Raw genomic sequence first — 27,518 nt, 5'->3', positions numbered from 1 at the left:
GGGCAAGTGTGTTGCTATGGCAGAATCACATGTGCAAGTGAGACAGGGTCGTTGCATCATTCCCCCCCCCCCCCCCCCACCCCACAAAAAAAAAGTAACCCTGAAAAACATGTTTCTCTTCTTCTGAGGTTTGTCTGCTGAATGCAGATTTTCCCCTCCAAGGTCCTCAAGTCCAGGCATGCTTCACATTCTGAAGTTTGCAAATAACAGTTGTGGAGTCACGTGTGCACGCATGTACACAGTGTTGTTTGTGTTGTGTTGTCACAGTCTGTCCAACACATTGTGATCTGGGAAACTGTTGATGTAGAACATGTGATCAGAGTCCACAAATGAGACCTGACACCATGCTGCAGGGCTTCACAGAGCATGCTTTGCATAATACAGATATGGTCCCTGAATTCCAGACTTTTTGGGAACGTTTAGGGGCATAGTTTAAATTTGACTTTAACTTTTCAAACACGGTTTTGCCATTCCTTCCTAATCAGGTGTGTGTTCGGAATGTGTGTGTTTGTGTGTTCCTTTTTGGAAGTTTGTTTGCATGTGCGTAGGTTTTTGTGTGTATGCGCGGAGCGGTGGCTGAGCGGTTAGGGAATCAGGCTATTAATCAGACGGTTGCCGGTTTGATTACGGCCGTGCCCAATGACGTTGTGTCCTTGGGCAAGGCACTCACCCTACTTGCCTCGGAGGGGAATGTCTCTGTACTTACTGTCAGTTGCTCTGGATAAGAGCATCTGCTAAATGACTAAATGGTAAATGTAAACCAGGGGACAGAGGGGTCCCAGGGGGTCTTCTGGACATGTGACATGTGTTTGACATCCTGTTTCTGTGGAATTTGTCTTTCTGCTGCAAAACATGGCTGAACTTCCTGTGTCTGACTGGGTCTGAGTGTCTGCATGCCTGTCTAGGTACACTGTGTAACCTGGCTCTCTCTCTCCCACGCTCTCTCTCTCCCTCTTCTTCTCTCCCTCTCTCTCTCATGTTGATATAGCTGTCCTAGTCTGTCCCTGCCTCCTAGTCTGTCCCGCCTCCTAGTCTGTCCCTGCCTGTCAGTCTGCTTGTCTGTCTGTCTGCTAGCCTGTCTGTCTGCTAGCCTGCCTGCCTGCCTGTCTGCCTGTCTGTCTGCTAGCCTGTCTGTCAGTCTGCTTGTCTGTCTGCCCGTCTGCCTTCCTGTGTATGAGAGGACATTCCTGGCGTGGTTTAGAGGCATGTGTTCCTGGTAGGATCAACTATGCAGCACTGAGGGGCCCAGCACCCCCCCTCCCCTCCTCCCAACAGGACTCGTAGGCATCCTGTTCTGGCCTGTACTAAACTAGAGTATCTGACAGGAATGGCAGTGTCTGGGGAGAAGAGGGGAGATGGTGTTCACTTATCAGGATTGTAACAATCTCCTTCTAGGGCTCTGCTGTCCTCCATTGTTATCCTGGTAGCCTCGGCCGGGGTTGGGGTTGGGGTTGGGGCTGAGGCCAGCCTCTGAAGGCCGCCGCTATTTAAAGGTCTCCCACATGTTGACACCTCAGAGTAGATTACGTAACCAGGTCCCCAGTGTCATCTCAACTAGAACAGCCTGCCGGCCAATCAGAACCCTAACCACACTTCCTGTGTCCAACAGCCTTCCAGCTAATCAGATAACATTTAAAATGTACTTTCAAATAACTTTCAGAACACTTTTATCCACTGCAAAAAAAAACAAATTATCCAAACCAAAGTTTGTTTGTGGCGGCCATGTTTGTTGTGGTGGCCATGTTTGTTTGTGGCGGCCATGTTTGTTTGTGGTGGCCATGTTTGTTTTCCAGCAGCTCCAAATTAGCATGTTTGTTTTTCTCGACGGTTAAGGAGTGTTGAGGTCGTTTCTGCGTGGAGAACACGATTATACCTCGAATGTAATCTGGATGCATTATTCTCACGTTCCTTTGGATTATAAAGGTCTGATGAAGGAATAACATTTACAAACGTTTAAATCTCAGACGCGTGTCCGTGTCATGTTGGGATGTGGTTCTTTATTTGAGCGTCTGATGCAAGCTCTGAGCAACACCAAGCTGCTGATCTAACAGACTCTCCACTAAGAGAGACTGCAGGCAGGTCTAACAGACTCTCCACTAGGAGAGACCGCAGGCAGGTCTAACAGACTCTCCACTAGGAGAGACTGCAGGCAGGTCTAACAGACTCTCCACTAGGAGAGACTGCAGGCAGGTCTAACAGACCCTCCACTAGGAGAGACTGCAGGCAGGTCTAACAGACTCTCCACTAGGAGAGACTGCAGGCAGGTCTAACAGACTCTCCACTAAGAGAGACTGCAGGCAGGTCTAACAGACCCTCCACTAAGAGAGACTGCAGGCAGGTCTAACAGACCATCCACTAAGAGAGACTGCAGGCAGGTCTAACAGACTCTCCACTAGGAGAGACTGCAGGCAGGTCTAACAGACTCTCCACTAGGAGAGACTGCAGGCAGGTCTAACAGACCCTCCACTAAGAGAGACTGCAGGCAGGTCTAACAGACTCTCCACTAAGAGAGACTGCAGGCAGGTCTAACAGACTCTCCACTAGGAGAGACTGCAGGCAGGTCTAACAGACTCTCCACTAGGAGAGACTGCAGGCAGGTCTAACAGACTCTCCACTAAGAGAGACTGCAGGCAGGTCTAACAGACCCTCCACTAGGAAAGACCACAGGCTGGAATCTGAATCAAAAATTGTAATCGGAATTAGAACTATTTGGATTCTGGTTCTGATAGGGATTGTGACTCAGCGAATCTGAGTCATTCTGTTTAGGATTGTGACTCAGCGAATCTGACAGGAAGCTCCTGTGTTGACGTCACACTGTGTCCTCACTGGAGACAATATACCTGTAAAGGGAGGATAGGAGAGCTGGCTGGGTCAGGTGTGCACACACACACACCTGGGTGAGAAGGGCTCAGTTGCTCACCTCCTAGATTACTGGGTGTCCATGGTTACCGCTCCAGTACTGGGTGTCCATGGTTACTGCCCCAGGCTATAATCAAGACCGTCCAGGTAACTGTGTCAGCGTTGGGGAGGTTCACACACACACACACTCAGGTGTGTGTGTGTGTGTGTTTTGCATGTATTTGTGAGTGTTTATGCATGTATGTGTTTGCTTGTTTGTTTGTATGTTTGTGTGTGCCTGTGTATGCATGTGTGCATGTATGGAATTGTGTGTGTGTTTGTATGCATGTGTGTGTGTGTGTGTGTGTGTGTGTGTGTTTGTATGCATGTGTGTGCAGCCAGCTTGTCCTATTCCACAGCTACTTAAAGTAGGGTAATCCTAGCTGGCTAGCCAACGCCCTTCCCTGTCCTGACCCTACACTCACGCACACACACACACAAAAACCACACACAAACATGCACACAGGCATATTCACACACACGTGCATCTGGCCGTCCACCAAGCACACACTGAACTTCACGGTAGCAACATTCCAAAATGCATCATGATCTTGAACACAATGCACATTGGGTTGACTTGTTTCAGTGTGCTGGGCGCAGCTGAGGATTCCCCTGCCATGGAACGGGTCCAGGATGTCAGTGGGAACACGCTGCAGCTCTTTCCTACCTCTATGTGCAGAGCAGGACAGGACAGGACAGGAAGAGGAAACCGGCAGGTCTTGCTTTGCTCACACACGGTTGGACAGCAGAGAGACAGACAGACAGACAGACAGACAGACAGGAGGTAGACAGACAGACAGACAGACAGATAGGAGGTAGACAAACAGACAGACAGGAGGTAGACAGACAGACAGACAGACAGACAGACAGGAGGTAGACAGGCAGACAGACAGTGACTCAGTAGTGCACTAGCCAGCCAGTCAGTCAACAAGCCTGCAAGCCAAACAGAAATCCAGACAAGTCAGACAGACAAGCAGATGATGACTCAACAGTAATCAACCAGCGAGCCAGACAGTCCAGAAACCACACAGACCCAGACAGCCAGACAGCCAGTAAACCCCTCAACCTCAATCCCAGCCTCAACCCCAGCCCCCCAGCCTCAACCCCAGCCCCCCACGCCCAGTCCTATTCTCAGACCCAGCCTCAACCTCAACTGCAGCCCCGTCTATGAGTTCACAGTTTGTCTCCAGCCAGATGCTGTTCTCTATCTCTAGTTCCTGAGACTTCCAGCCAGCCAGGCCACAGGAAGGCAGAGCCAGTGCTCCACCACAGAGCTGGAAACACCTCCACCCAGTTCACACACAGAGACCTGGGGCTTCTGGGGGGAGAGCACGAGAGAGGGGAGGGCAGGAGAGAGGGGAGGGCAGGAGAGGGGGGAGGGCAGGAGAGAGGGGAGGGAAGGAGAGTGGGGAGGGCAGGAGAGGGGGGGAGGGAAGGAGAGGGGGGAGGGCAGGAGAGGGGGGGAGGGAAGGAGAGGGGGGAGGGCAGGAGAGGGGGGGAGGGAAGGAGAGAGGGGAGGGCAGGAGAGGGGAGACAAGGAGAGGGGGGGAGGGCAGGAGAGGGGGGGAGGGCAGGAGAGGGGAGACAAGGAGAGGGGGGGAGGGCAGGAGAGGGGGGGAGGGAAGGAGAGGGGGGGAGGGAAGGAGAGGGGGGAGGGCAGGAGAGGGGAGACAAGGAGAGGGGGGGAGGGCAGGAGAGGGGGGGAGGGAAGGAGAGGGGGGGAGGGCAGGAGAGGGGGGGAGGGCAGGAGAGGGGGGGAGGGAAGGAGAGGGGGGAGGGCAGGAGAGGGGAGACAAGGAGAGGGGGGGAGGGCAGGAGAGGGGGGGAGGGCAGGAGAGGGGGGGAGGGAAGGAGAGGGGGGAGGGCAGGAGAGGGGAGACAAGGAGAGGGGGGGAGGGCAGGAGAGGGGGGGAGGGAAGGAGAGGGGGGGAGGGAAGGAGAGGGGGGAGGGCAGGAGAGGGGAGACAAGGAGAGGGGGGGAGGGCAGGAGAGGGGGGGAGGGAAGGAGAGGGGGGGAGGGCAGGAGAGGGGGGGAGGGCAGGAGAGGGGGGGAGGGAAGGAGAGGGGGGAGGGCAGGAGAGGGGAGACAAGGAGAGGGGGGGAGGGCAGGAGAGGGGGGGAGGGAAGGAGAGGGGGTTAACTGCTGTGTACTGCAGCTGTGTTGAGCAACGTTGTGTAAGGGAGGGGGGGAGGGACTGTTTTGACTGTAGTTTAACATGTCTCATATGTGCCGAACGCCTGTCTGGGGGGGGGGGGAAGGGTTAGTGGAGAGACTGGTACACTTTGATGATTACTCTCTCTTTATTGACCCTCTCTCTCCTGTTTTGTTGTGATGGTCTATCAGAGCTAGTCATCTGTCTGCCTCTCTCTCAGCCTCTACAGCTGTCCTCGTTTGTTCTCTCTATCATTCTCTCTCTCTGTCTCCTCTCTCTCTTTCTCTCTCTCTCTGTCTTTCTCTCTCTGTCTCCTCTCTCTCTCTGTCTCCTCTCTCTCTGTCTCCTCTCTCTCTCTCTCTCTCTCTCTCTCTGTTTCCTCTCTCTCTCTCTGTCTCCTCTCTCTCTCTCTCTGTGTCTCCTCTCTCTCTCTCTCTCTCTCTCTCTCTCTCTCTCTCTGTCTCCTCTCTCTCTTTCTGTCTCCTCTCTCTCTCTGTCTCCTCTCTCTCTCTCTCTCTCTCTCTATCTGTCTCCTCTCTCTCTCTCTCTCTCTCTCTCTCTCTCTCTCTCTCTCTCTCTCTCTCTCTCTCTCTCTATCTCTCTCTGTCTCCTCTCTCTCTCTCTCTGTCTCCTCTATCTCTCTCTCTCTCTCTGTCTCCTCTCTCTCTCTGTCTCCTCTCTCTCTCCCTCCTTCTCAGCGCGTGGTGCTGCATGGTGTGTATGCAGACAACACGTGCAAGGCACGCTAGATAACCACACACACACACACACCCCAGCAGGAGCTAGTGTTATTCACATCTAACCCATGTGTGTTATTCCTCCTTCTCTGTTGGCCCACATGCACCTGTAGGCATGGCGACAGGGAGAGGGGGGGGGGGGCGATGGGGAGAGAGGGGGGGCATGTGTTTGTTGTTGACGCAGTATTGGGTTGATGTGGGTCAGGTCAGCAGAACACAGCACTGAGGGTGTCTGACAGACCGGCTGAATCCAGCACAGCACTGAGGGTGTCTGTCAGACCGGCTGAATGCAGCACAGCACTGAGGGTGTCTGTCAGACACGCTGAATCCAGCACAGCACTGAGGGTGTCTGTCAGACCGGCTGAATCCAGCACAGCACTGAGGGTGTCTGTCAGACCGGCTGAATCCAGCACAGCACTGAGGGTGTCTGTCAGACCGGCTGAATCCAGCACAGCACTGAGGGTGTATGACAGACCGGCTGAATCCAGGCCACATCTGTACGAGCCTCGTCTCCATAGAAACTCCCAGGATGCTCCTGGGTCGTCCCTCATCCCGTTCAGGTTTGATGACCTGAGGCCCGTTCGGAGGCTCCGCTATCTGAACATCTCGCTGAAAGTGATCGCCGTGACCCACGGTAGAACTAGAGCATAGATCTGTTGGACAAAACGCCGCGATACGGTTAGCCTGTTAGCGTCCTCCGTGCAACAACACTTCCAGCCAGATAGAGACTTGTCTATGTGGGCCAGGGCTTAAATGATGCTTGGTCTTGGTCAGGAAATGGGTCAGTTGTTTGGCTGCTGTCGCTTGTTAGGCTGCTGTCGCTTGTTTGGCTGCTGTCGCTAGTGTTCCTGAAGTAGAGAGGGAAACGCAGATGGCCAACATTGATAGAGTACGTTCCACGTAGCTATTTGGTTAGTTGGTGAGCTGTTTGCAGCGCTTTGATTGCAAAAAAGGCGCATTGCAAATAAAATGTATTATTTAGGCTACTTAGTTAGGCCTACTACACAACATAGTCATTTAGTTCTCTGTTTAGTTAGTTTAGCCAGTCAGCAGAATGTGTATTTTTGTTCAGTGTTTAGGATGAAAGCTGCTCATCTTCGACTGAGAAGCCCAAATCTCGAGCGTGGGAAATTCCTGTCCGCCTCAGCAGTAGATCTGGGTTTTTTCTACAAATGCAGATTCTTCCTTCTCGTCAACCTGACAGTTTCCCTTTGCATTCTTTTATTAGAAGTCAAGGCAGCACTTTGAATGAAGGTTACATGAACTACCATGTAACTTCATAGCAATACTTAAAGTAACAACATTGTAGGCACAGTGGAACTTTAAAGTTACACTTTATAAAGGTTTAACGGTGCACTTTCTTACACAAGTCAAACTTGGTGTGGGGGAGGTTGGGTTTTCCAAGGTAAGTGGACATGAACACTGATCTTGTTTAGTTGACACAACCTTCAACTGACCCTTCACAACATCCACACACCCCTCCCCCCTCCCCCTACACACACACACCTCCCCCCCTCCCCCCACACACACACCCCTCCCCCCACCCCCCCTCTCCCCCCACACACACAACCCTCCCCTCCACCACACACACACCCCCTCCCCCCCCCCCCTCACAGCCTCCCCCGTCACACCCTTCCCTCATACAGGGACTCCTTCCACCCCTGAAACAAGCTAGACCACCAACACCATCTGACTTCCAACAAGTTTCTATGTTCTTGGAATGTTTTGACCCCGGGTATTGCTCTGTAGTTCCATGTTAATGTCACCTTGATAGAAAGTGGTTTTCAAAGTCATTCTAGTAAAACCGAAACTTAGTTGTAGAGTGATGATCGCTTAAACACCCACTTAGATTCACGATATCAACATCTTTAATTCCCTGCTCACTCCTGACCTTTAGAGTGAAAAGAGACAGAGATAGAGAGGAGAGAAAGAGACAGAGAGACAGAGAGAGAGAGAGAGAGAGAGGGAGGGAGGGAGGGAGGGAGGGAGGGAGGGAGGAGAGCGGGAGAGACAGGGATAGAGAGGAGAGAAAGAGAGAGAGAGAGAGAGAGAGAGAGAGAGAGAGAGAGAGAGAGAGAGAGACCTTTAGTTGTCTTCCCACAGCAGTGAGTCTGTGTGTGACTGGGAGCCTCGACACAAGCTGCTACTTACTACTCAGAAAGGAATCAGTGCTTTTATAACCATGTTCAGTGATTACTACCAGTGAGCACCTCTGTTCCACCTCTCTCAGTTTTGGGTAAAACCCTGGATCTCAGTTTCGTCCTCCTCCAGAAAGTAAAATGGAGAGAATCTCGCTATGATGGCTGTTCTTTTGAAGAAGGGCATCAAAAAATTGAAGAAATAGAAGTTGTTTATGACTAATGGTTTTGTTCGTGCTTGGATAGTTTGTCAGGGCGGTGAATTCTGAAAAGGTTCTTGAGGATTGCGAGGGTTCGCTATTAGGAGTGAATTAACAGTGTTTAGTGAGTGGGTGACCTCTCAGGTCCTGCTGGCTGTAAGCACCTCTGGATCTTAATCTCTCTTTCTATGAATGTTCAGCCACCATGAATTTCCTCTTTTCTCTTCAAAGAAATGGCTACTGATTACCCCTGTGTGTTCTTACAGGAAGTGTGTAGTGTGTGTGTGTGTAGTGTGTGTGAAGTGAGTGTTTGTGTGTGTGTGTGTGTGTGTGTGTGAGAGAGAGAGAGAGAGAGAGAGAGAGAGAGAGAGAGAGAGAGAGAGAGAGAGAGAGAGAGAGAGAGAGTGTGTCTGTGTGTGAGTGTGTGTGTGTGTGTGTGTGTGAGGTCAGTGGTGAGACAGAAATGGTGGTTGCAGAGCAGGTGAGGGGGTTTCATTCTTCAGAACTCTGTACCATCAGTCTCAGCTGAGCTCTCACACACACAGGGTTTTTTTCTGTGATTTTGACAGACTTTCTTCTCCTGATATGAACACGAGTGCTCACTCTTCCCTGTGACTTCCACACACACACACACACACACACACACACACACTGTCCTTGGGCGAATGTTTCCCTGCATGATGACGTTACTCAACACAGTTTGTGTGCAAGAGCTCCATAAAAACAGCATGAGTGAAATCGAACTTTCAACACATGCAACAGTGTGCAGGGGGGGGTCCTCTAGAAACTCCACTGCTGTGAGGAACCTTCCCCCTGACTGCTGTAAGGAACCTTCCCCCTGACTGCTGTGAGGAACCTTCCCCCTGACTGCTGTGAGGAACCTTCCCCCTGACTGCTGTGTGGAACCTTCCCCCTGACTGCTGTGTGGAACCTTCCCCCTGACTGCTGTGTGGAACCTTCCCCCTGACTGCTGTGTGGAACCTTCCCCCTGACTGCTGTGAGGAACCTTCCCCCTGACTGCTGTGAGGAACCTTCCCCCTGACTGCTGTAAGGAACCTTCCCCCTGACTGCTGTGAGGAACCTTCCCCCTGGCTGCTGTAAGGAACCTTCCCCCTGACTGCTGTGAGGAACCTTCCCCCTGACTGCTGTGAGGAACCTTCCCCCTGACTGCTGTGTGGAACCTTCCCCCTGACTGCTGTGTGGAACCTTCCCCCTGACTGCTGTGAGGAACCTTCCCCCTGACTGCTGTGAGGAACCTTCCCCCTGACTGCTGTGAGGAACCTTCCCCCTGACTGCTGTGAGGAACCTTCCCCCTGACTGCTGTGTGGAACCTTCCCCCTGACTGCTGTGAGGAACCTTCCCCCTGACTGCTGTGAGGAACCTTCCCCCTGACTGCTGTGAGGAACCTTCCCCCTGACTGCTGTGAGGAACCTTCCCCCTGACTGCTGTAAGGAACCTTCCCCCTGACTGCTGTGAGGAACCTTCCCCCTGACTGCTGTGAGGAACCTTCCCCCTGACTGCTGTGAGGAACCTTCCCCCTGACTGCTGTGTGGAACCTTCCCCCTGACTGCTGTGTGGAACCTTCCCCCTGACTGCTGTGTGGAACCTTCCCCCTGACTGCTGTGTGGAACATTCCCCCTGACTGCTGTGTGGAACCTTCCCCCTGACTGCTGTGAGGAACCTTCCCCCTGACTGCTGTGAGGAACCTTCCCCCTGACTGCTGTGTGGAACCTTCCCCCTGACTGCTGTGTGGAACCTTCCACTTACAAGCACAAAGGCATCAACAGCCCCCTGCTGAGGGCACAGGTTTTCCTCAGAAACAGAGAGACACCAAGGCCCCCAAGCCTCCACTCTCCAGCCTCCACTCTCCAGCCTCCACTCTCCAGCCTCCACTCCAACCTCCAACCCAGCCTCCTCCCCGGCCCCTGGGGCTGTTGGTTGTGCAGCCTGTCTCAGAGAGGACCTGCCTGATGACAGGCACATGTTTGAAGTTGTTCATTGTGTTGTAACTTCTTCCTCTCTCTCTGCCTCTACCATACCCCCCCACCACCACCACCACACTCTCTACCCTCACTTCCTGCTTCTACAATGCCTCTGTCCTATCAGATGGCTTGTAGTAAAAGGATCACCCAATCAGCTTCCACTCCTGCTGTGATCAAGATGTGATGCAAGAGTGATAAGAGTTGAACTGACAACACAGACATTAAGTATAGTTTGAAACATTTATTTACATGTAAAATGGTTACAGTTTAAAAGCAAAACATATTGATCATGCATGTTTTTTTTCAGCATGTCTCCAAGAAAAATCCAAGAAATATTTTTCCATTTTAAGCAGCAGGTCCAATCCAGTCTGGGGAGGTGTCTAGGTTTGTGCCCCAGCTGCCTCCCCATGGGTGGTGCAGGAAAACTTCTTGGTTCAAAGAAAAGTCCAAAGTTTCTCTTTCATTTCAGGCAGGAGTTCAGTTTCCCCCAGCTCTGATCAGTTACAAAGAAAATGCATCCATTCTAGTTTCCAAGTTCTCATCTGTCCATCCCAATCCTTCCTTTCAGCCCTGCCTGCAGTTCCTCCCCTGTTCCTAGCTGCACAGGGTCCAGCAGAGAGAGCGGGGGACCCTTTCTCCTGCACTAAGGAGTCACATCCTGTCCATCTCCTCGCACTCCCCCCAGAACCTTCCAGTCAAGAAAGCAGTCCATCCATAATCCATCTGACCCGATCCACATCCTCGGATGAACTTTGACCCTCCTCAGGGTAAAGGTCCCCTAGAACCGAACGTCCATCCCAGAATCCTCTCTGGGTCCAGGGCTACAGCCGCTGCCTCTCATCGAGGCGGGCATCGTTGCTTTTCACGTTCGTTTTTTTTCTTTCTTCAGTCGTCACGTGAAGCGTGGCGTGGGGCTCGCGCAGTTCAGCGTGCGGGCAGAGTGATGGTAGGAACCCAGTCGCACAAACTGCGGCTCTCCTCGCAGAAGGCGCTGAGCTTATCAAGGGCTGGGTCTTTCCACGTCTCTGCGCTTGGAGTCTGTGTGAGGAAATATAACAGGTTAGAATCGTGGTGATCACGGGGGGGGGGAATTATGACAAGAGCACAATCAAACGCAAAACTCCTGCCCTAGTGACGTGCGCGGAGAACTGCCCCCGCGGGTGGAACACATATCTAAACAGTCTGAAGTACGCATGCACGGGGGAGGAATGTTGACTCCCCCTTATCGGATGACTCGTGACCGGCGTCGTGAGGTCGGTTGCTCGGAACGTACCGTGACAAGAATGCAGTGGGCGTCCTTGGGTTCGCCGGTTTCGTCAGCGCCCACGAGATCGGCGAGGCGTTCAATGTCGTTGACGCGAACCACGTTGATGTCGTTGTCGAAGCAGAAGGCTTGAATCAGGGTGAAATGAATCTGCAGCGCGATGTCACACTCGTATTCCTCGTCTGTAGCGAGCACGCAGAAAGCCACACTGTCCGGGTCACTGTAGAATAAACATTAAAAAAACTTATTAGTTGCTATTCTGGCGTGCATTAATAAGGATTCATACGTTTGTGGGTGCCTGTGCAAGTTTTAGTGCACGATGATCAAGAATAAAAGAGATTCGTAAGAATACTTACACATTCATGATTTTGGCTGACTCGTAAACGCCGACTGTCAGGTAGTCCTGGTTCTTAGCAGAGACCAGCAGGTCCTCGAGCGCTGTGCCTGCGCTCTGCACTCTGAGGTAGTCCTGGTTCTTAGCAGAGACCAGCAGGTCCTCGAGCGCTGTGCCTGCGCTCTGCACTCTGGAGAAAGAAAAGAGGCTACATCAATATTTGAACGACGCAGAAAACGTTGAAACTGAAAGCTAAAGTTGCACACAACTTTGAAATGTGAAGGAGAGCGTTATTACCGATCAGTCTTGTCGAGCGCGCTCTCATGTCCGCGAATCTCTTCCAGAGTCATGATTATAATCCAAGTGATCTCGAGCTTTGCTGTTAATAGAATGGTACGGGTAGTCACACTGAGGGCTTGCGTTATTCTGAGCAACACACGGGGCTACAGCGGTTAAATACCGGATCAACGGAGATTCTCGGCATGGGCGGTGTTTTCCGCTCCTTCCTCTCGTGATTGGTTCAGTCCGCGTGATGACTCTGAAAGTCCCTGTTGGGTTAGAGTGGCGCTTTGAACACCCCACGTGGGGGCAGAGGATTACACGGCGTTTTCAAGAAATTTCAAGAAGGTTGTCAACATCCAACATCACCACCGTACAAAACCCCCCAGCAAGCTTGTTTTCCTTAGATTTCACAAAATATGCGAGAAGCTGGGAGATACGCCTCACTGGGCCAGGAGGGATAACATGCTTTTATTTGTGGTGTTGTATAATTGTTATGCACTCGTCAGACATGTTTAAGTCCGTTATAAAACACTGGGTTTATTAATACCCACAGTTTAGACTTGCCTTTCTTGGTCTATCTTGCACACAGTGGCCGTATTGTAGTGCACAAACACACAAAAAAAACGAATGAATTTGTCACGGTATCAAATTTTCCCTGCCTTTTAAGGGATATGCTTGTGCCGTTGGACAAGGGAATGGTTTTTTCTCTCCGAAGAACAATGATATAGAGAACAGCTTGTTCTTGACGCACGCACGCATGTGCTCTGTTTTGAATAGAGAGGCCGTGCATGATTGCGTGTCTTGGCGCGTGGCGATTTACTGCTGAGACAACTGCGATATCAGAATAATAGACGCGTGCCCCACCTGCCTCCTGTTCTTTTCAGGACGGGAACGCAAAGGGCAGCGAGAGGATAGTGAAGGTGGAGGGGTCATCAAGTGAAGATATCTTTATCATCCCAATTATGACCATGTTGGGCTTTTTATTAGCATATTGCACGTGCCCGTGTGTCCGGGCCTGCAGGTGTTGTTCGTCCGTCAGTCTTTTATAATTATTATTTTATAATAAGCAAAGTTTTACTGCATGTTTATTGTTACTGATATTCTAGGAAAATGTAGCCATTTAAGACACGTTCTGATTACAGCGTTGTCTTGGTTCTCTAGATATGATTGAGAAAGATGCGCTTTTAGCGACGCGGCAGTCATTTCAGAGCGCTTCCGTGACAAAAAAATGAGCTGACGTCGCCACCTGGTGGTGAACGGTGGAAGCGACCTTTCCTCGACATCACCAGGACAGCGCTGCATGATGCGTCACCGTCACGCCACGGTAGGGTTACTCGCGAGCTGGTCAGACGATTACGTCTGATTATTCCCCACAGCGGATGAAACATCATCACAACAGTTTAACAGTTATATAACAGAAGGTTCATATTTCACCAAAACAATTCCCAATACCTGTCTTTCTCCCCTCGCTTCATATATGGAAATTCTAAGATCGTAATTAAGTTTCTCGTTTGAATTGAATGAGTTGAGTTGGAACTGTTTATTTCTGTGACCTAGAAAACTGCCACGGTCAACAAGAACCCCAAGAAACTCTTTTTAATTAAAAAAAGTATTTATTTATGCATCATTGTATAGATGGACAACATATCTTGTACATATGGTATAATCATTCCAGTCGATATTTACATTTCAGAACTTGCACTATAGAGTATATATAAATCAGTGCTTCCTACAACATTAAACACATCTAATCTCACTGAGAGATCCCTCAGGTCCTATGGACAGGGTCCAACACCATTTTAGATTTTCATGAATAACGATTAATATATTAACAAAACATGTATGTGACAAAAATGCCTCACTGGTAAAACAGGTCATTACATTTCTATTTCTTTGTACTGCAACACTGAAATAAACGGGTTTGTCTGGTCACATACACACGACTGGGAGCAATCGCTGTCCAAAGAATTTACAAATTAACAATAATATTTCCTTTTTATTTGTAAGACAATGAAAAAAAGAGTACAGTAGTAGAAAGCCGGATTCTCAGTCCCCTTGTTGCAAGAGTCAATACTGGAATGATAACAAAAATAATCAACATGTTTATAGTCTAATAAGGGCCAAATGTCCTGCAATGGCTAAAGTTCCAACGTTTCATGAACAACATTCACATTCTATACATTACAGAGTGCAGGCTGTGCAATCTCCACGACAACTGTGGATTATTATGGGGTACTAACATGGGGGCTGTGTGGGGGCTGTGTGGGGGCTGTGTGGGGCCTGTGTGGGGGCTGTGTGAGGGCTGTGTGGGGGCTGTGTGGGGCCTGTGTGAGGCCTGTGTGGGGCCTGTGTGGGGCCTGTGTGGGGCCTGTGTGAGGCCTGTGTGGGGCCTGTGTGAGGCCTGTGTTTGGCCTGTGTGGGGCCTGTGTGGGGGCTGTGTGGGGGCTGTGTGAGGCCTGTGTGGGGCCTGTGTGGGGCCTGTGTGGGGCCTGTGTGAGGCCTGTGTGGGGCCTGTGTGAGGCCTGTGTGTGGCCTGTGTGGGGGCTGTGTGGGGGCTGTGTGGGGCCTGTGTGGGGGCTGTGTGGGGCCTGTGTGGGGCCTGTGTGGGGCCTGTGTGGGGGCTGTGTTGGGCCTGTGTGAGGCCTGTGTGGGGGCTGTGTGGGGCCTGTGTGGGGCCTGTGTGGGGGCTGTGTGGGGCCTGTGTGAGGCCTGTGTGGGGGCTGTGTGGGGGCTGTGTGGGGGCTGTGTGGGGGCTGTGTGAGGCCTGTGTGGGGGCTGTGTGGGACCAGCAGGTGAATCTACAGTAGTCGAGTCGAGAGACCAGGGAGACTAGAGGACGGTAAGATTATGATAACGTCTGATAGGACGGCTTGTTTCCCTTTAAGCTCACTCCCTGGCTAGGACTCCGCCCCTTACCCCCGCCGTGTTCATTATGACCACGCCCTTTCCAAGACCAGCCCCATTTGTTCGATAGGCCATGCCCCTTTATCTATTATGACCGCAACACTTCATGCATTGTGACCGCGCACCTTTCCCGAAACCACGCCCATTTTACACATAGCTCCACCCCTTTCCCATAAAGGGAACCCCACCCATTACTCCTGAACAGTAAGCTCCTCCCCTCCCTCTCGCTGGCTCCTCCTACATCTCGTCTGAGCGGTGCTGTTGCAGGATGACTGACGTGGGCTTCCTCTCCAACCACCTCTCGTCTCCACCCGCCGCCTCCAACACCACCCGGCCCGCCCCCTCCCGCAGCCCCGCCCCCACTCCCTCGGGGGCGTGGCCCGTGCTCTGCTCCGCCTGCCCTGATTGGCCGGAGGGGTTGGGGAAGTCTGCGGAGTTGTTGCCGTTGACGCCGGTCTCCGAGTCGGGCTGCTCCACCCTTTGGTAGTCGGGGGTGTGGTCGGGGGTGTGGTTCTGGCCGCCAGCAAACACCGCCTTCACGTTATCCACCGTGGGAAGATACACGGGCTCCTCCACATGGCCTGGATCCACATGGCCTGGCTCGGGGTAGGACACGTCCAGAACGTCCTCCCCAGGGAAGGAGCGCAGCGTCCTGGACACGACTGAGGAGGGGAGAGACATGGCACGGCTTGTGGACTGAACAGCAGCAAAGATGTACCCTGTTTAGTCTGTGAGTGTGTGTGTGTGTGTGTGAGGTACTCACTGGAGGAGGGGGTGTACTGCTCCTTCCCAGGGCTCCTCCCAAACGGGTTGACGGAGGGGAAGATGATGAGGCAGAAGGACAGCAGGAACACCTGCAGGAGAGGAGCGGCACTCAGGGCTGGGCTGTGTGTGTGTGTGTGTACCATGATGCAGGTGCTGGTGGTGGAGGTCTGTGTGTGTGTGTGTGTGTGTGTGTGTGTGTACCATGATGCAGGTGCTGGTGGTGGAGGTCTGTGTGTGTGTGTGTGTGTACCATGATGCAGGTGCTGGTGGTGGAGGTCTTCATGGTGGACATCTTCATCATGGACTGTAGCTTCTTCAGCTGCTCTATCAGAGTCCTGCAGGAGAGAGAGAGAGGGAGCTTTATTCTAACTCTGCACTGAACCTGACTTCTGAACAGCAGTGTTCTAGTGTTCTAACAGCAGTGTTCTAGTGTTCTAACAGCAGTGTTCTAACAGCAGTGTTCTAGTGTTCTAACAGCAGTGTTCTAACAGTAGTGTTCTAGTGTTCTAACAGCAGTGTTCTAATAGCAGTGTTCTAGTGTTCTAACAGCAGTGTTCTAACAGCAGTGTTCTAGTGTTCTAACAGCAGTGTTCTAACAGTAGTGTTCTAGTGTTCTAACAGTAGTGTTCTAATAGCAGTGTTCTAGTGTTCTAACAGCAGTGTTCTAACAGCAGTGTTCTAGTGTTCTAACAGCAGTGTTCTAACAGCAGTGTTCTAACAGCAGTGTTCTAGTGTTCTAACAGCAGTGTTCTAACAGCAGTGTTCTAGTGTTCTAACAGCAGTGTTCTAACAGCAGTGTTCTAGTGTTCTAACAGCAGTGTTCTAACAGCAGTGTTCTAACAGCAGTGTTCTAACAGCAGTGTTCTAGTGTTCTAACAGCAGTGTTCTAACAGCAGTGTTCTAGCGTTCTAACAGCAGTGTTCTAGTGTTCTAACAGCAGTGTTCTAACAGCAGTGTTCTAGCAGCAGTGTTCTAGTGTTCTAACAGCAGTGTTCTAACAGCAGTGTTCTAGTGTTCTAACAGCAGTGTTCTAGTGTTCTAACAGCAGTGTTCTAACAGCAGTGTTCTAGTGTTCTAACAGCAGTGTTCTAACAGCAGTGTTCTAGTGTTCTAACAGCAGTGTTCTAACAGCAGTGTTCTAGTGTTCTAACAGCAGTGTTCTAGTGTTCTAACAGCAGTGTTCTTACAGCAGTGTTCTAACAGCAGTGTTCTAACAGCAGTGTTATAACAGCAGTGTTCTAGTGTTCTAACAGCAGTGTTCTAACAGCAGTGTTCTAACAGCAGTGTTCTAGTGTTCTAACAGCAGTGTTCTAACAGCAGTGTTCTAGTGTTCTAACAGCAGTGTTCTAACAGCAGTGTTCTAGTGTTCTAACAGCAGTGTTCTAACAGCAGTGTTCTAACAGCAGTGTTCTAACAGCAGTGTTCTAGTGTTCTAACAGCAGTGTTCTAACAGCAGTGTTCTAGCGTTCTAACAGCAGTGTTCTAGTGTTCTAACAGCAGTGTTCTAACAGCAGTGTTCTAGCAGCAGTGTTCTAGTGTTCTAACAGCAGTGTTCTAACAGCAGTGTTCTAGTGTTCTAACAGCAGTGTTCTAGTGTTCTAACAGCAGTGTTCTAACAGCAGTGTTCTAGTGTTCTAACAGCAGTGTTCTAACAGCAGTGTTCTAGTGTTCTAACAGCAGTGTTCTAACAGCAGTGTTCTAGTGTTCTAACAGCAGTGTTCTAGTGTTCTAACAGCAGTGTTCTTACAGCAGTGTTCTAACAGCAGTGTTCTAACAGCAGTGTTCTAGTGTTCTTACATGTTCTGTTTCTGGAGCAGGGTGACCTTCTTCTGCAGCTCCTGGTTGTGGGCTGTGCACATGGCAACCCTGAAGATAGAGAACACACACACACGCTCCAATTAAATACTGTAAGGATCCCTTAACTCCAGCGACTCTAATCTCTCCCCCTCACCTGTTCTCCAGTCCATCCACGTACACCTTCTTCTTCTTGCGGCTCTCCTGAGCAGACTGTTTGTTCCTGATCTTCCTCCTCACCCTCTTCAGAGTCCTCTCCTCCGCCTGGGAAATGGGGGGGGGGGGGGGGGGAATGCTCTAACGTTACCATGGTGAGGGGCATGTTACCAAGGTGAGTGGCGTTACCTTGGTGAGGGGCATGTTACCATGGTGAGGGGCATGCTACCATGGTGAGGGGCATGTTACCATGGTGAGGGGCATGTTACCATAGTGAGGGGCATGTTACCAAGGTGAGTGGCGTTACCTTGGTGAGGGGCATGTTACCATGGTGAGGGGCATGCTACCATGGTGAGGGGCATGTTACCATGGTGAGGGGCATGTTACCATGGTGAGGGGCATGTTACCATGGTGAGTGGTGTTACCTTGGTGAGGGGCATGTTACCATGGTGAGTGGTGTTAACTTGGTAAGGGGCATGTTGCCATGGTGAGGGGCATGTTACCAAGGTGAGGGGAATGTTACCATGGTGAGTGGTGTTACCTTGGTGAGGGGCATGTGAGCTGGGATGCTTGCTCCTTCTTTATCCAGAAGCCTCTTCTCCTCGTCAGTCAGAACGATCTCCTTAAACTGGAACTAGAAGAAACAAGGACTGTTAATCAGTGTGTTCAGCATGTACACACTGTCAGCATGTACACACTGTCAGTACACACTGCCATAGAGCTGCAGCTCACCATGTCCATGTTGTTGCTTTGAGACGAGTCCTCGATGGACAGAGTGCAGTCAGGCTCACTGGAGTCTTCCTGCTCCATCCCTTCACTGTCCAGCTCATCTGGAACACACACACACAGTAACTACATCTGGAACACACACACACACACACACACAGTAACTACATCTGGAACACACACACAGTAATGCAACAGGTGTTGGGGAAATCTCACGTGCACAATAAAAACATTTGGGTGCAAACGTCAGTATGCACAGCCTAACCCCAAAACAGGTGCTGCAATATTCCTTTTTTGTATATATTTTTCCACACCCGTCACCATGACTACCACAACCGAGCCCTCCAGGTTACCCAGGTCTATGAAGACGTCCTCGTCTGGCTTGTCTGCCCTCACGCTCTGCAGGGTGTCATCCGGCCGGCCTCCCTGCAGCAGGGCGTAGCTGTGCTCTGTCTGCACCGCCTCGGCCCTCTCAGCCTGGGCCTCGCCTGCGCCCCCGGCCAGCTCAGAGAGCACCGAGGTGGGCTGGGAGTAGCAGCCGGGGCTGGGCGGAGGGTCGCTGCCCTGGGGGCTGGGGCAGCCCGGCGGGGTTTTGCCAGAGCTGCTGTGGTCCGAGATGCCGCTGTCGCTGCCGTGGGGAGAGAGCGACGGATAGGAGGCGGCCATGTTGTCTTCTACGTCCAGCAAGCTGGACAGGAAGTCTTCTGTGTCCAGGACACTCAACATCTGAGAGAGAGAGAGAGAGAGAGAGAGAGGGGGAGAGAGAGAGAAAAACCTCAGAATGCTGCTCTGCTAGTTCACATTGTGTCATTGAAAGTCAGCGTGTGTGAAAAGTGGATGAATCACAATCATGTCACTCTGGCTCTAAGACACAAGAAAAACAGCTGTGGAATTTCAGCTTGCTGCAGGCTTGGAGAAAAGTCTCATTTGAGTTAATATAATTCAATCAGCGGAATGAGCATAACAACGATGAATTGTAATAAGTGTATCACACTCGTAACATTATACTTTTAGTGATGATTGAGTAATTAATACTTTGATTAATTGCAGATTTATGTTACCAATGAAGCTAATAAATTGCTATGGAAGCGGTTTTTAAGGGGTACTATTCAAATGCCACCATTGGGCTGCGCTTCAATATCTCCATCTAATGGTTTAATGTGAGCATTACAAGTGCAGTTCTCACAGTAAACCACCAGATGGCGATGGTAAAGCGCAGCCCTATAGAACGGGTTTTTAAGGGATACTGCTTCGACGGCGCCATTGGCCTGCGCTTCAATACCGCCATCTAGTGCTTTAATGTGTGAATTACAGGTGCAGTTCCCACAGTAAAACACCAGATGGCGATGGTAAAGCGCAGCCCGATGGAACGGATTTTTAAGGGCCAGTAATGTGAGCATTACAAGTGCAGTTCTGAAAGTGGTTGGTTTAGATGGGAGTCATTGGAGGGGACATTAGTTTGGCTGAACAGTATTTATTTGCTATTATCTACCCATTAAATCACTCATACCCGGATTAAAGAATAAATCAATTGTATGATTATAATTAGATATACATACATACAATTATATGGATTCATATACTTCATAGCAAACATTGACATGTATTTAATTTTGTTCCCCAACAGAAACCACCTCTTGGAGGAACAAGATGGAGCAATTACACCTTGATTTCTTATCTGTCCTATTTTGATTAAAATATTGAAATTCTCTTTGGGTCTTTATTTGTTATATTAGCTATACTCAGTGCTATCCAGGTGTAGCTTCGTGGTTTTAGGCTTGTAGAGCCGGTGTAGATTACGGGCATATGTTGTTAAGTATGACATATATATTTTTATAAGAAGGCTTATCTCACATATGATGAGAATATATTCAAATCAAGTTTATGGCTCAGGGAGGAGAGACAGACTTGTAACCAAGATGTTGAAGGGTTCCCCATAGACTCAATGTTAGAGCTAGATCTGCTAGATCTGCTAGATCTGCTAACTGTTTCTACCCTGGGGGAGATCCAGATCTCATTAATCTGGATAGGTGGTCGGGGTCATGTGATCTTAATGCCAATCAATGCAAACAACTGCCAGGTGTGTTTCACAAATGAAGTCTATGAAAGGGTTTTTTAAGGGATGCGTGTCCGCTACAGCGGAGGGGGCGGCACGGACTAGTATTGCAAAAAAGAGCCAGAACTATTATTTAGTATATAAAATGTCATTTTATATACTAAATAATAGTTATCAGCTACATCTAGCCAGCGTATCGTATTTCTTGCATCATGTGTTTGAATGTTGTATTTCGATCGATATTGTGAGACTGCATTGCACACTATTAGTGGAAAAAAAATTAATACAATTATACTATTGTAGGTAGTATAAGATCATCGCATTCTCAAAACTGACTGCTTGTTTTAGATCTATAAGTGCTTTCTCAACTGGATGGGTCACAACATTAAGCCCATCCAGTTGGGCTTTTAAAGCACAAATTGGAAAAAGAACTTGAAAAACACCTGGCGAAAAGGTCTGTTATCGCCAGGATTCAGTGGCATGGGGGTTCCTGGCTGTGAATGATGAGTCATTGGCTGGTTCGGGGTTGAGACATGGCTGGTTCGATCCCCACCCACATGTGAGTTTAATTGAACTCAATGTTCAAGTCTTCCAGTGAAGTACCCAAGAGGAGTGACAATATCTTAACAATGGCTCAGTGAGGCGAAGGCTGTCTGGTAACCTAGAGGTTGAAGGTTTGATTCCCGGTGCCAAATTTTAAAGCACAGACTGGAAGAGGCACGTGAAAAACGCCCGGAGAAACGGTTTGTTACGGCCCGGATGGCTCAGTGAGGAGAGCGGCTGCCTTGAAACCGAAAGGTTGAAGGTTTGATTCCTGGTGCCAAATTTTAAAGCACAGACTGGAAGAGGCACGTGAAAAACGCCCGGAGAAACGGTTTGTTACGGCCCGGATGGCTCAGTGAGGAGAGCGGCTGCCTTGAAACCGAAAGGTTGAAGGTTTGATTCCTGGTGCCAAATTTTAAAGCACAGACTGGAAGAGGCACTTGAAAAACTCCCGGAGAAAAGGTCTGTTGTCGCCGGGATTCTGTGGCATCATGGGTTAGGCGTTCGCCAATGATGAAGAGTCAGGTGAGCGTAAAGCCACTGGCGGGCTCGGAGTGCCATGTGAAAGGTATGATACCCGCTGCAGTTGACCGGAATCCCTGGAGAACCAGGGCAGGGGGGGCCGTGTCCCCCCTGGATTATTTGCAACAGTGAAAGCTGGGGGTTATGTGACCCAGGTAGTAGAGCAAGTAGAACTTTTGGAAACCAAAGACAGTTGGAAGATGCCCTACATGACCAATGTGTGTGTTTGTAGTGGTAAATGATTAAGGTCACAAACAAGAAATTTACTTTGGTAGCCTTTGGCGTCCTTTGCCAAAGGCTTCCCTCCACCCTTTTTCGTGGCCCAAATGTTCTGTCAGTTTTTTAAATCTACACCAGATTTACATTACTGTTACTGTCCACTTACGTCTTGTTCGGAAAGCCAATCCTCCATAAGATCGTTTCCGTTGAGAAAGAACGTATCCGCCGCGCCACTATCAACATCCTGGAACAGCAATCCCAACAGCTCCGCTCCGTCCATATCCGGAAGATCGTCGGTGATGACGGACATCTGGCCTGGAAAAAAATGTGTTGTTGTCAGTGTTGTGCATGAACGAGTTCGGATCTGACACACAGTAAACACACACCTTAAAACTATGAACTAGTTAGTTCATGAGAGGTATGAACGTGCACAACACTGGTTGTTGTGATTTAAAGTGTGACGTCTATGCGAGGGAATTGGGAATATTGGTCTATTGGGAATGAAAAATGCATTTCTGTATGATGTTCTACTCAACTAATGCACAAAAAAAGTAAAAGTATTCCCAGCACTGTTGAAATAAGATCTTTTCATTTGCGTTCATGTATTAGCGGAAGCTGCCGTCTCATCGCCCAGGCAACAACATATGACCTCATCTACACCCTGGGGACACGCCCACACCGTTCATTATTACAAACGTGAGGATAATCAAAACAACTTAACAGTGTCTTTTTTATGTCATCTCGTATGCTAATCAAAAAATGACTTCGATTTACAACGTTTATCTGGATAGACCGCACCTTATCTGCACATGCATCGGGCTTGATCTCTTGTCTCAATGGACACGAGCTGACTACAATTAGTTAACATCTGATCATTACAACTTTACATTGTGTTCACAGGTGAATACGATACATTCCACCATAGCCAGGGAAGAACATAATGAGCTAACGCGGATGTACACACAGTAAACACAACACAAGACTTATTGTTCCTTAGAGGGCGTGGTCGTCAACGATAAATAAGACAACATACACGTGTTTGATTCGATAGTTATTTGATTAGTATTAAATACTCTTACCTTTTACGTTAAGTTTGACTCGAGATAGAATACCATTCGCGTGAATCAGTGACTAGTTTCCTGGGTATGTGTGTATCTCTAGACAAAGCTCTTCCTGATGAAATCACCTTCCAACAAGGCAGAAAGTGCGTCACCACGTAAGACACTTCCGCTTCCGCAGTGTACGCGACATTCCATCTGGGGGATGTAGTCATTCTCATAGAAACGTAATGTCACTAAAGCGAACGTAAGCAAATCTAGAAGTCAAATGTCTTTATTTAAAGATAGCCTACTTATAAATATGCGAGGACACAGCGAATACTACAAATAAGGACCCAAAGAGTATTTAAATATTTTAATCCATATTTAAATAGGACAGAGTTCTATGTAGAACTGACAGATTAGTGTGTACAAAAATAAACCGTCATCCTTCTTTATATCTGAGGTAACAAACTCAGGCCCCTATATGGGCAGAGGGGCGATCTGAGGGTGACCAATCAACATTATTGATCATTCTTTACACACTTGCTTCTACACCCTGATCAGAAGTGATAACCCCGGTCAAACTCCATTCGTTTATGGTGCAGGACACAGAGAGGAAATACATACATAGATACAATCATTACAAAGTACAATCATCATGTGTACTGGGGAAAAATTAACCAAGGCATTTGAGAAAAAGTGCGATTATAATATTTGATATGGGGAAACACCATGAGGGGAGAGGGTGGGGAGGGCAGAGGGATCTATGCCTGCTTCTTGAATAATGCTACAACTGGTTGGGTGCTGGGTCATAAGTCTTGAAATATATATGTATGTGTGGGGTGCTTTTGAAAATTGTTGTGTTGCAAGCAATTAGCCACGTAATCTTCTGTAATCCAAATTAAAATAGCTCTTGGTAAGAAGGTTTTGTTGAGTGAACATTGTCCTTGAAGAACATTCAAAACTACCAGGAAAAGTCTGATCAGGTCAGGTGCAAACTCCAGGAGAACACTTTCAACAGACTGCTGTTGTCATCAAGGTCTTTGATTGGTTGTCCCCCCCCTGCCCAGTCACAGAATCAAGCAGAGCTTGGACGTGTGCCTCAGACTCCGGTATGCCCGCAGCCGGTCCTTCTTGCCCCCGCTGGCCGCGACCACGTGCGTGACCACGGGCATGCTGTCCACCGCCCGCCGCTTGTGCGCCCGGTGCAGCAGGATCCGGTAAACACCGGTGATGGCGCTCCGGCAGTCCTTGCCTTGGTTGTTGAGGATGTGCTCGGAGGTGATGCCCAGGCTGAGCAGGGCAGCCCTCACCTCCACCTCCTCCTCCCCCAGCTCCGCCGGCCCGCGCTCCGCCAGGTACGACGGCTCCAGCTGGAAGGGCTCCATTGCTCGGGGGAAATCCAGCGGCAGGAGCCAGTTGCAGGCCATCATCTGCTCCACGGTGCAGCGGTCGGACGGCTGAGGCTGGAGGATGCCCCGGATGAGGCGCTGGCATGCCTCCGGGACCCAGGGGGGGACGAGGTAAGCCCCGTCCAGGATGCAGCGCTTCAGCTTGGCCACCGTGTCTGCCCGGAACGGCATGGTCCCCGTCACCATGAAGAACAGCATGACGCCCATCGCCCACACGTCAACAAACACGCCCAGGTAGCGCTCGTCGCGGAACAGCTCCGGGGCGGCGTAAGGTGGGGAGCCGCAGAACGTGTTGAGGGTCTCGTCGCGCCGGCTCAGTGTGCTGAAGCCGAAGTCTCCCACCTTGACGCAGGTGCTGCAGGTGTAGAACACGTTCTCAGCCTTCAGGTCCCGGTGGATAATGCTGTTGTCGTGCTGGAGGACACAACCGCGAAACAAGGTGGGGGGGTAGATTAGATTAAGATAAAGATTAAATTCAAATGTCAACGTGTTGAGACACCTTGAGGCCACAAGAGGGCGAGAGGGCCAGATCATTGCAATCATCTCAGCCAATCCCTTTCATTCTCCATTCCATCTCCTTCTCTCTATTTTACTCTCTTCTTTAAGTGTTTATAGGAGGAGGGGAGGGCTGACCATGTGCTTGACGGCTGACAGGATCTGGGAGAAGACCATCTTGCTGTCGATGTCGGACAGCTTTCCCTCTGAGGTGATCTTGGAGTACAGCTCTCCTCCGGCCGCATACTCCATCACCAGGTGTAACCGTGACAACGTCTCCACCACCTTGGGGGGAGGCAGGGGTGTTCAGCCCCGCAAGAGACACAAGGGCATTGTACGGAAGGCGTTCAAATATGTGTGTGTGTGTGTGTGTGTGTGTGTGTGTGCTACCTCGTAGAGCCGTATGATGTTGGGGTGGTGGAGTCTGTCCATGCTGGAGATCTCTCTGGACAGCAGTCTCTGGGTCTTCTGATCCAGCTTGGTCTTATCCAGGATCTTGATGGCCACCTTATCTGGGGGAGAGAGAGCACAAGCATATATGCAACATATACAGTGAGTACATATTTTGGTTTGTATTTTTCATTATTTTATACATATAGTGCTTTTTATAAATAGTGCTTTTTATTAAGTTATCCATTCTCCTTTTTTTCATTATGACACCTTAAACTTAATATATTTAATAATACAAACATCTAATCCATGTGCAGATGGCAAAAGTACACACTTCCATCACTCAAGTAAAAATACAGATACTCATGTTTAAAAAGACGCTGGTGAAAGACGTTTTTTTAGAACCTTTGAGAAGGCCTTTGACTTTTGAGAGGGGCAGAGTACAATAGAGTTAGGTAGAGTCCTCATCAAGTACTCATCAATAATGCAATTTTTTTCAGTTTTTTTCAACCTGTAGAAACTTTTTTTTCTCATATTTTTTCAACCTGTAGAAACCTCTTTTGTAACTTGTGATCAACCTTTTGAAACTTTATTTACTTTTTAATATTGATCATGCCACCAAATACAGATTAAAACAAAAGTAAAAAGCCTGGATTTAAAATGTAATAAGTAGAAAGTACAGACATTTGTGTAAAACAAATTAATGAGTGAAAGTAAAAAGTTGTCAGAAAAATTGTGAGGTAAAGTACTGATACCAGAAAAGTCGACTTAAGTACAGTAACACTTTCTTATTCCCCTCTGTACACGTGGCAGCTGTGGAAACACACCAATCCACCCTGAAGCAACTGTTCCCCTGGTCCCCTGTCCCCCTGTTCCCCTGTCCCCCTGTTCCCCTGTTCCCCTGTTCCCCTGTTCCCCTGGTCCCCTGTTCCCCTGTTCCCCTGGTCCCCTGGTCCTTGGTGTTGATTGGGGATTAGCTGGGCTTTAAGAAGCCATCCCTCTGATTGAGTTCTCCTGTGGAGTCGTGGCTTCTGCGAAAAGCTCCCGTTTCTCTGAGAACACAACATCTTGCAGCAGGGAGATGAAGAGGCTTTGCTAATCATGGACAGATGCCCCATTAAATCATTAGACGTCAAGTGTGTGCGTCTTTTAACGTGAGATAATATTGACCTGAGGTAACAGAATCCACAAGAGATCTTTTGTGGTGCGAGCTGTGTGATTGTGCATTGACATGCATTATTAAAGCTGGGATTAGTGTAAGTTTCACTGTCGCCACGGCGTTCAGAGAGCGCTTTCACAATGCATCTGAGCCCTTTCTGTTTTTGCAAGGCCTGGCGAAAGACACACACAGACACCACACACACACACACACACACACACACACCTTTGATGAGGCAAGCAGCATTTCCAGCTGTCGTTAGGGAAACTACAGACACCTAATCTGTTTTCACAGGTTGACAGACAGCAGCAAATATACAGGCACAGAGGATACACAGACAGGTAGACAGACAGCTAGACAGACAGGTAGACAGACAGGTAGACAGACAGGTAGACAGACAGGTAGACAGACAGGTAGACAGACAGGTAGACAGACAGCTAGACAGACAGGTAGACAGACAGCTAGACAGACAGGTAGACAGACAGCTAGACAGACAGGTAGACAGACAGGTAGACAGACAGCTAGACAGACAGCTCACCTTTGGTGAGGGCATGGATGCCCAGTTTGACGTGGGAGAAGTTTCCGGAGCCGATCTCTCCCCGGACCTTGTAGAAGCCAATCCTCCGACCCACAGTCAGCTCCCGCACCACCCTGGTAAACACACACACACACACACTTAAAACAGTGACAGGAAGCTTACTGATCTGGTCCTATGATGAGTGCCACTGCTCAGAGACAGCAGTCCCCCCCAGGTACCGGTCGTCCTGGCACATGTCCAGGTTCAGTCTCTCCAGAGGGGTGAGGCGGCGGGTGGGGGCGCCCTCCTCGTCTGTGTGGATGTCAGAGCTGTCCTGTCGGCTCCATCCAGGCCCCCTCTGACCCCCCGCTCCCCCGGACGCCCCCTCCACCTGGCCCGTCATAGGGCTCACGGCTGTCATCCTCCCCAGGTCGCCCCGGGCGACGGCAGCTTAGTTCATGCTGAGAGGAGAGCGCCACCTGCAGGCCGGAGGAACACACAGCAGAGGAACCATGTGGAGAGGATGTGCTGCTGTTCTCCTGGACAGTCACCACCAGGTTCATCATGATACAGGCTGAGGAAGCGGACTGACTCCCACTGCCTACAATACACTACCCCACCCCTACCCCCACCCCTACCCCACCCCCCACAGCCCTGACCCCACCCCCTTTCTCGGTGTCCATCTGGCCCTAAGAACTGGAGAGCCCAGGTTTAATTGGCTCCTTGATTCCCTGGTTTATAAATAGATCAGAGGGAGGGATTGGGGGAGGGGAGGGGGAGACAGGGTTCTACTGAGGTCTTGATGATGTTGGCTCCCCCTCTCCCTCTCTCC

At 49.9% G+C, this 27,518-nt stretch overlaps 3 protein-coding genes and 2 long non-coding RNA genes across 7 annotated transcripts in view; 2 read left to right on the top strand and 3 right to left on the bottom strand.

The window, feature by feature from the left end:
• Positions 1-17,487, top strand: part of LOC134015442 (uncharacterized) — a 67,929-nt gene extending 50,442 nt beyond the window's left edge. The window contains exon 3 of the long non-coding RNA XR_009929108.1: positions 17,475-17,487. This is a non-coding gene — a long non-coding RNA (uncharacterized LOC134015442). The remainder of the gene's footprint in view (positions 1-17,474) is intronic.
• gadd45ga (growth arrest and DNA-damage-inducible, gamma a) lies at positions 10,335-12,148 on the bottom strand. Of its 2 annotated transcripts, none has more exons than XM_062454956.1 (4): positions 12,004-12,148; positions 11,729-11,896; positions 11,382-11,592; positions 10,335-11,146 (listed from the first exon to the last, which is right to left on the bottom strand). In XM_062454956.1, the coding sequence occupies exons 1-4, from the start codon at positions 12,054-12,056 to the stop codon at positions 11,033-11,035; spliced, it is 546 nt and encodes a 181-aa protein (XP_062310940.1). In that variant the 5' UTR covers positions 12,057-12,148; the 3' UTR covers positions 10,335-11,032. The 2 variants fall into 2 exon arrangements, with proteins under 2 accessions (XP_062310940.1, XP_062310941.1); XM_062454957.1 differs by having other exon boundaries at positions 11,729-11,830; positions 12,004-12,124.
• On the top strand, positions 12,172-13,831 carry LOC134015443 (uncharacterized). The gene is made up of 2 exons (XR_009929109.1): positions 12,172-12,381; positions 13,150-13,831. It is a non-coding gene; the product is annotated as an uncharacterized LOC134015443 (long non-coding RNA).
• On the bottom strand, positions 13,589-22,882 carry creb3l3l (cAMP responsive element binding protein 3-like 3 like). The gene is made up of 10 exons (XM_062454950.1): positions 22,753-22,882; positions 21,840-21,988; positions 18,687-19,059; positions 18,340-18,437; positions 18,149-18,241; positions 17,609-17,715; positions 17,455-17,523; positions 15,908-15,992; positions 15,656-15,746; positions 13,589-15,554 (listed from the first exon to the last, which is right to left on the bottom strand). Exons 2-10 carry the CDS (start codon positions 21,981-21,983, stop codon positions 15,130-15,132), a joined length of 1,485 nt encoding a protein of 494 aa, XP_062310934.1. The 5' UTR covers positions 21,984-21,988; positions 22,753-22,882; the 3' UTR covers positions 13,589-15,129.
• A 189-nt stretch (positions 22,883-23,071) lies between these two features.
• The window catches only part of nim1ka (NIM1 serine/threonine protein kinase a), a 10,079-nt gene continuing 5,632 nt past the window's right edge, over positions 23,072-27,518 (bottom strand). For both annotated transcript variants that reach the window (XM_062454374.1, XM_062454375.1), the window contains 5 exons: positions 26,926-27,165; positions 26,708-26,820; positions 25,011-25,132; positions 24,759-24,905; positions 23,072-24,539 (listed from right to left, as the gene is read on the bottom strand). In XM_062454374.1, the coding sequence (XP_062310358.1) occupies positions 23,784-24,539; positions 24,759-24,905; positions 25,011-25,132; positions 26,708-26,820; positions 26,926-27,107 (1,320 nt within the window). In that variant the 5' untranslated portion in view covers positions 27,108-27,165 and the 3' untranslated portion in view covers positions 23,072-23,783. The remainder of the gene's footprint in view (positions 24,540-24,758; positions 24,906-25,010; positions 25,133-26,707; positions 26,821-26,925; positions 27,166-27,518) is intronic.

The sequence above is a fragment of the Osmerus eperlanus genome, chromosome 28, assembly GCF_963692335.1.
Source record: "Osmerus eperlanus chromosome 28, fOsmEpe2.1, whole genome shotgun sequence".
Lineage (NCBI taxonomy): Eukaryota > Metazoa > Chordata > Actinopteri > Osmeriformes > Osmeridae > Osmerus > Osmerus eperlanus.
This window is presented reverse-complemented; position numbering and strand designations above follow the sequence as displayed.

Coding starts and splice junctions, on each gene's coding strand:
- gadd45ga (XM_062454956.1), bottom strand. CDS start 12,056: ATGACTCTGGAAGAGATTCGCGGACATGAGAGCGCGCTCGACAAGACT. Junction 11,897..12,003: donor GCGCTCGACAAGACTGATCG/GTAATAACGCTC, acceptor TTCTTTCTCCAG/AGTGCAGAGCGCAGGCACAG. Junction 11,593..11,728: donor TCAGCCAAAATCATGAATGT/GTAAGTATTCTT, acceptor TTTATTCTACAG/TGACCCGGACAGTGTGGCTT.
- creb3l3l (XM_062454950.1), bottom strand. CDS start 21,983: ATGTCCGTCATCACCGACGATCTTCCGGATATGGACGGAGCGGAGCTG. Junction 19,060..21,839: donor ATTGGCTTTCCGAACAAGAC/GTAAGTGGACAG, acceptor TCTCTCTCTCAG/ATGTTGAGTGTCCTGGACAC. Junction 17,524..17,608: donor GTGGATGGACTGGAGAACAG/GTGAGGGGGAGA, acceptor CTCTATCTTCAG/GGTTGCCATGTGCACAGCCC.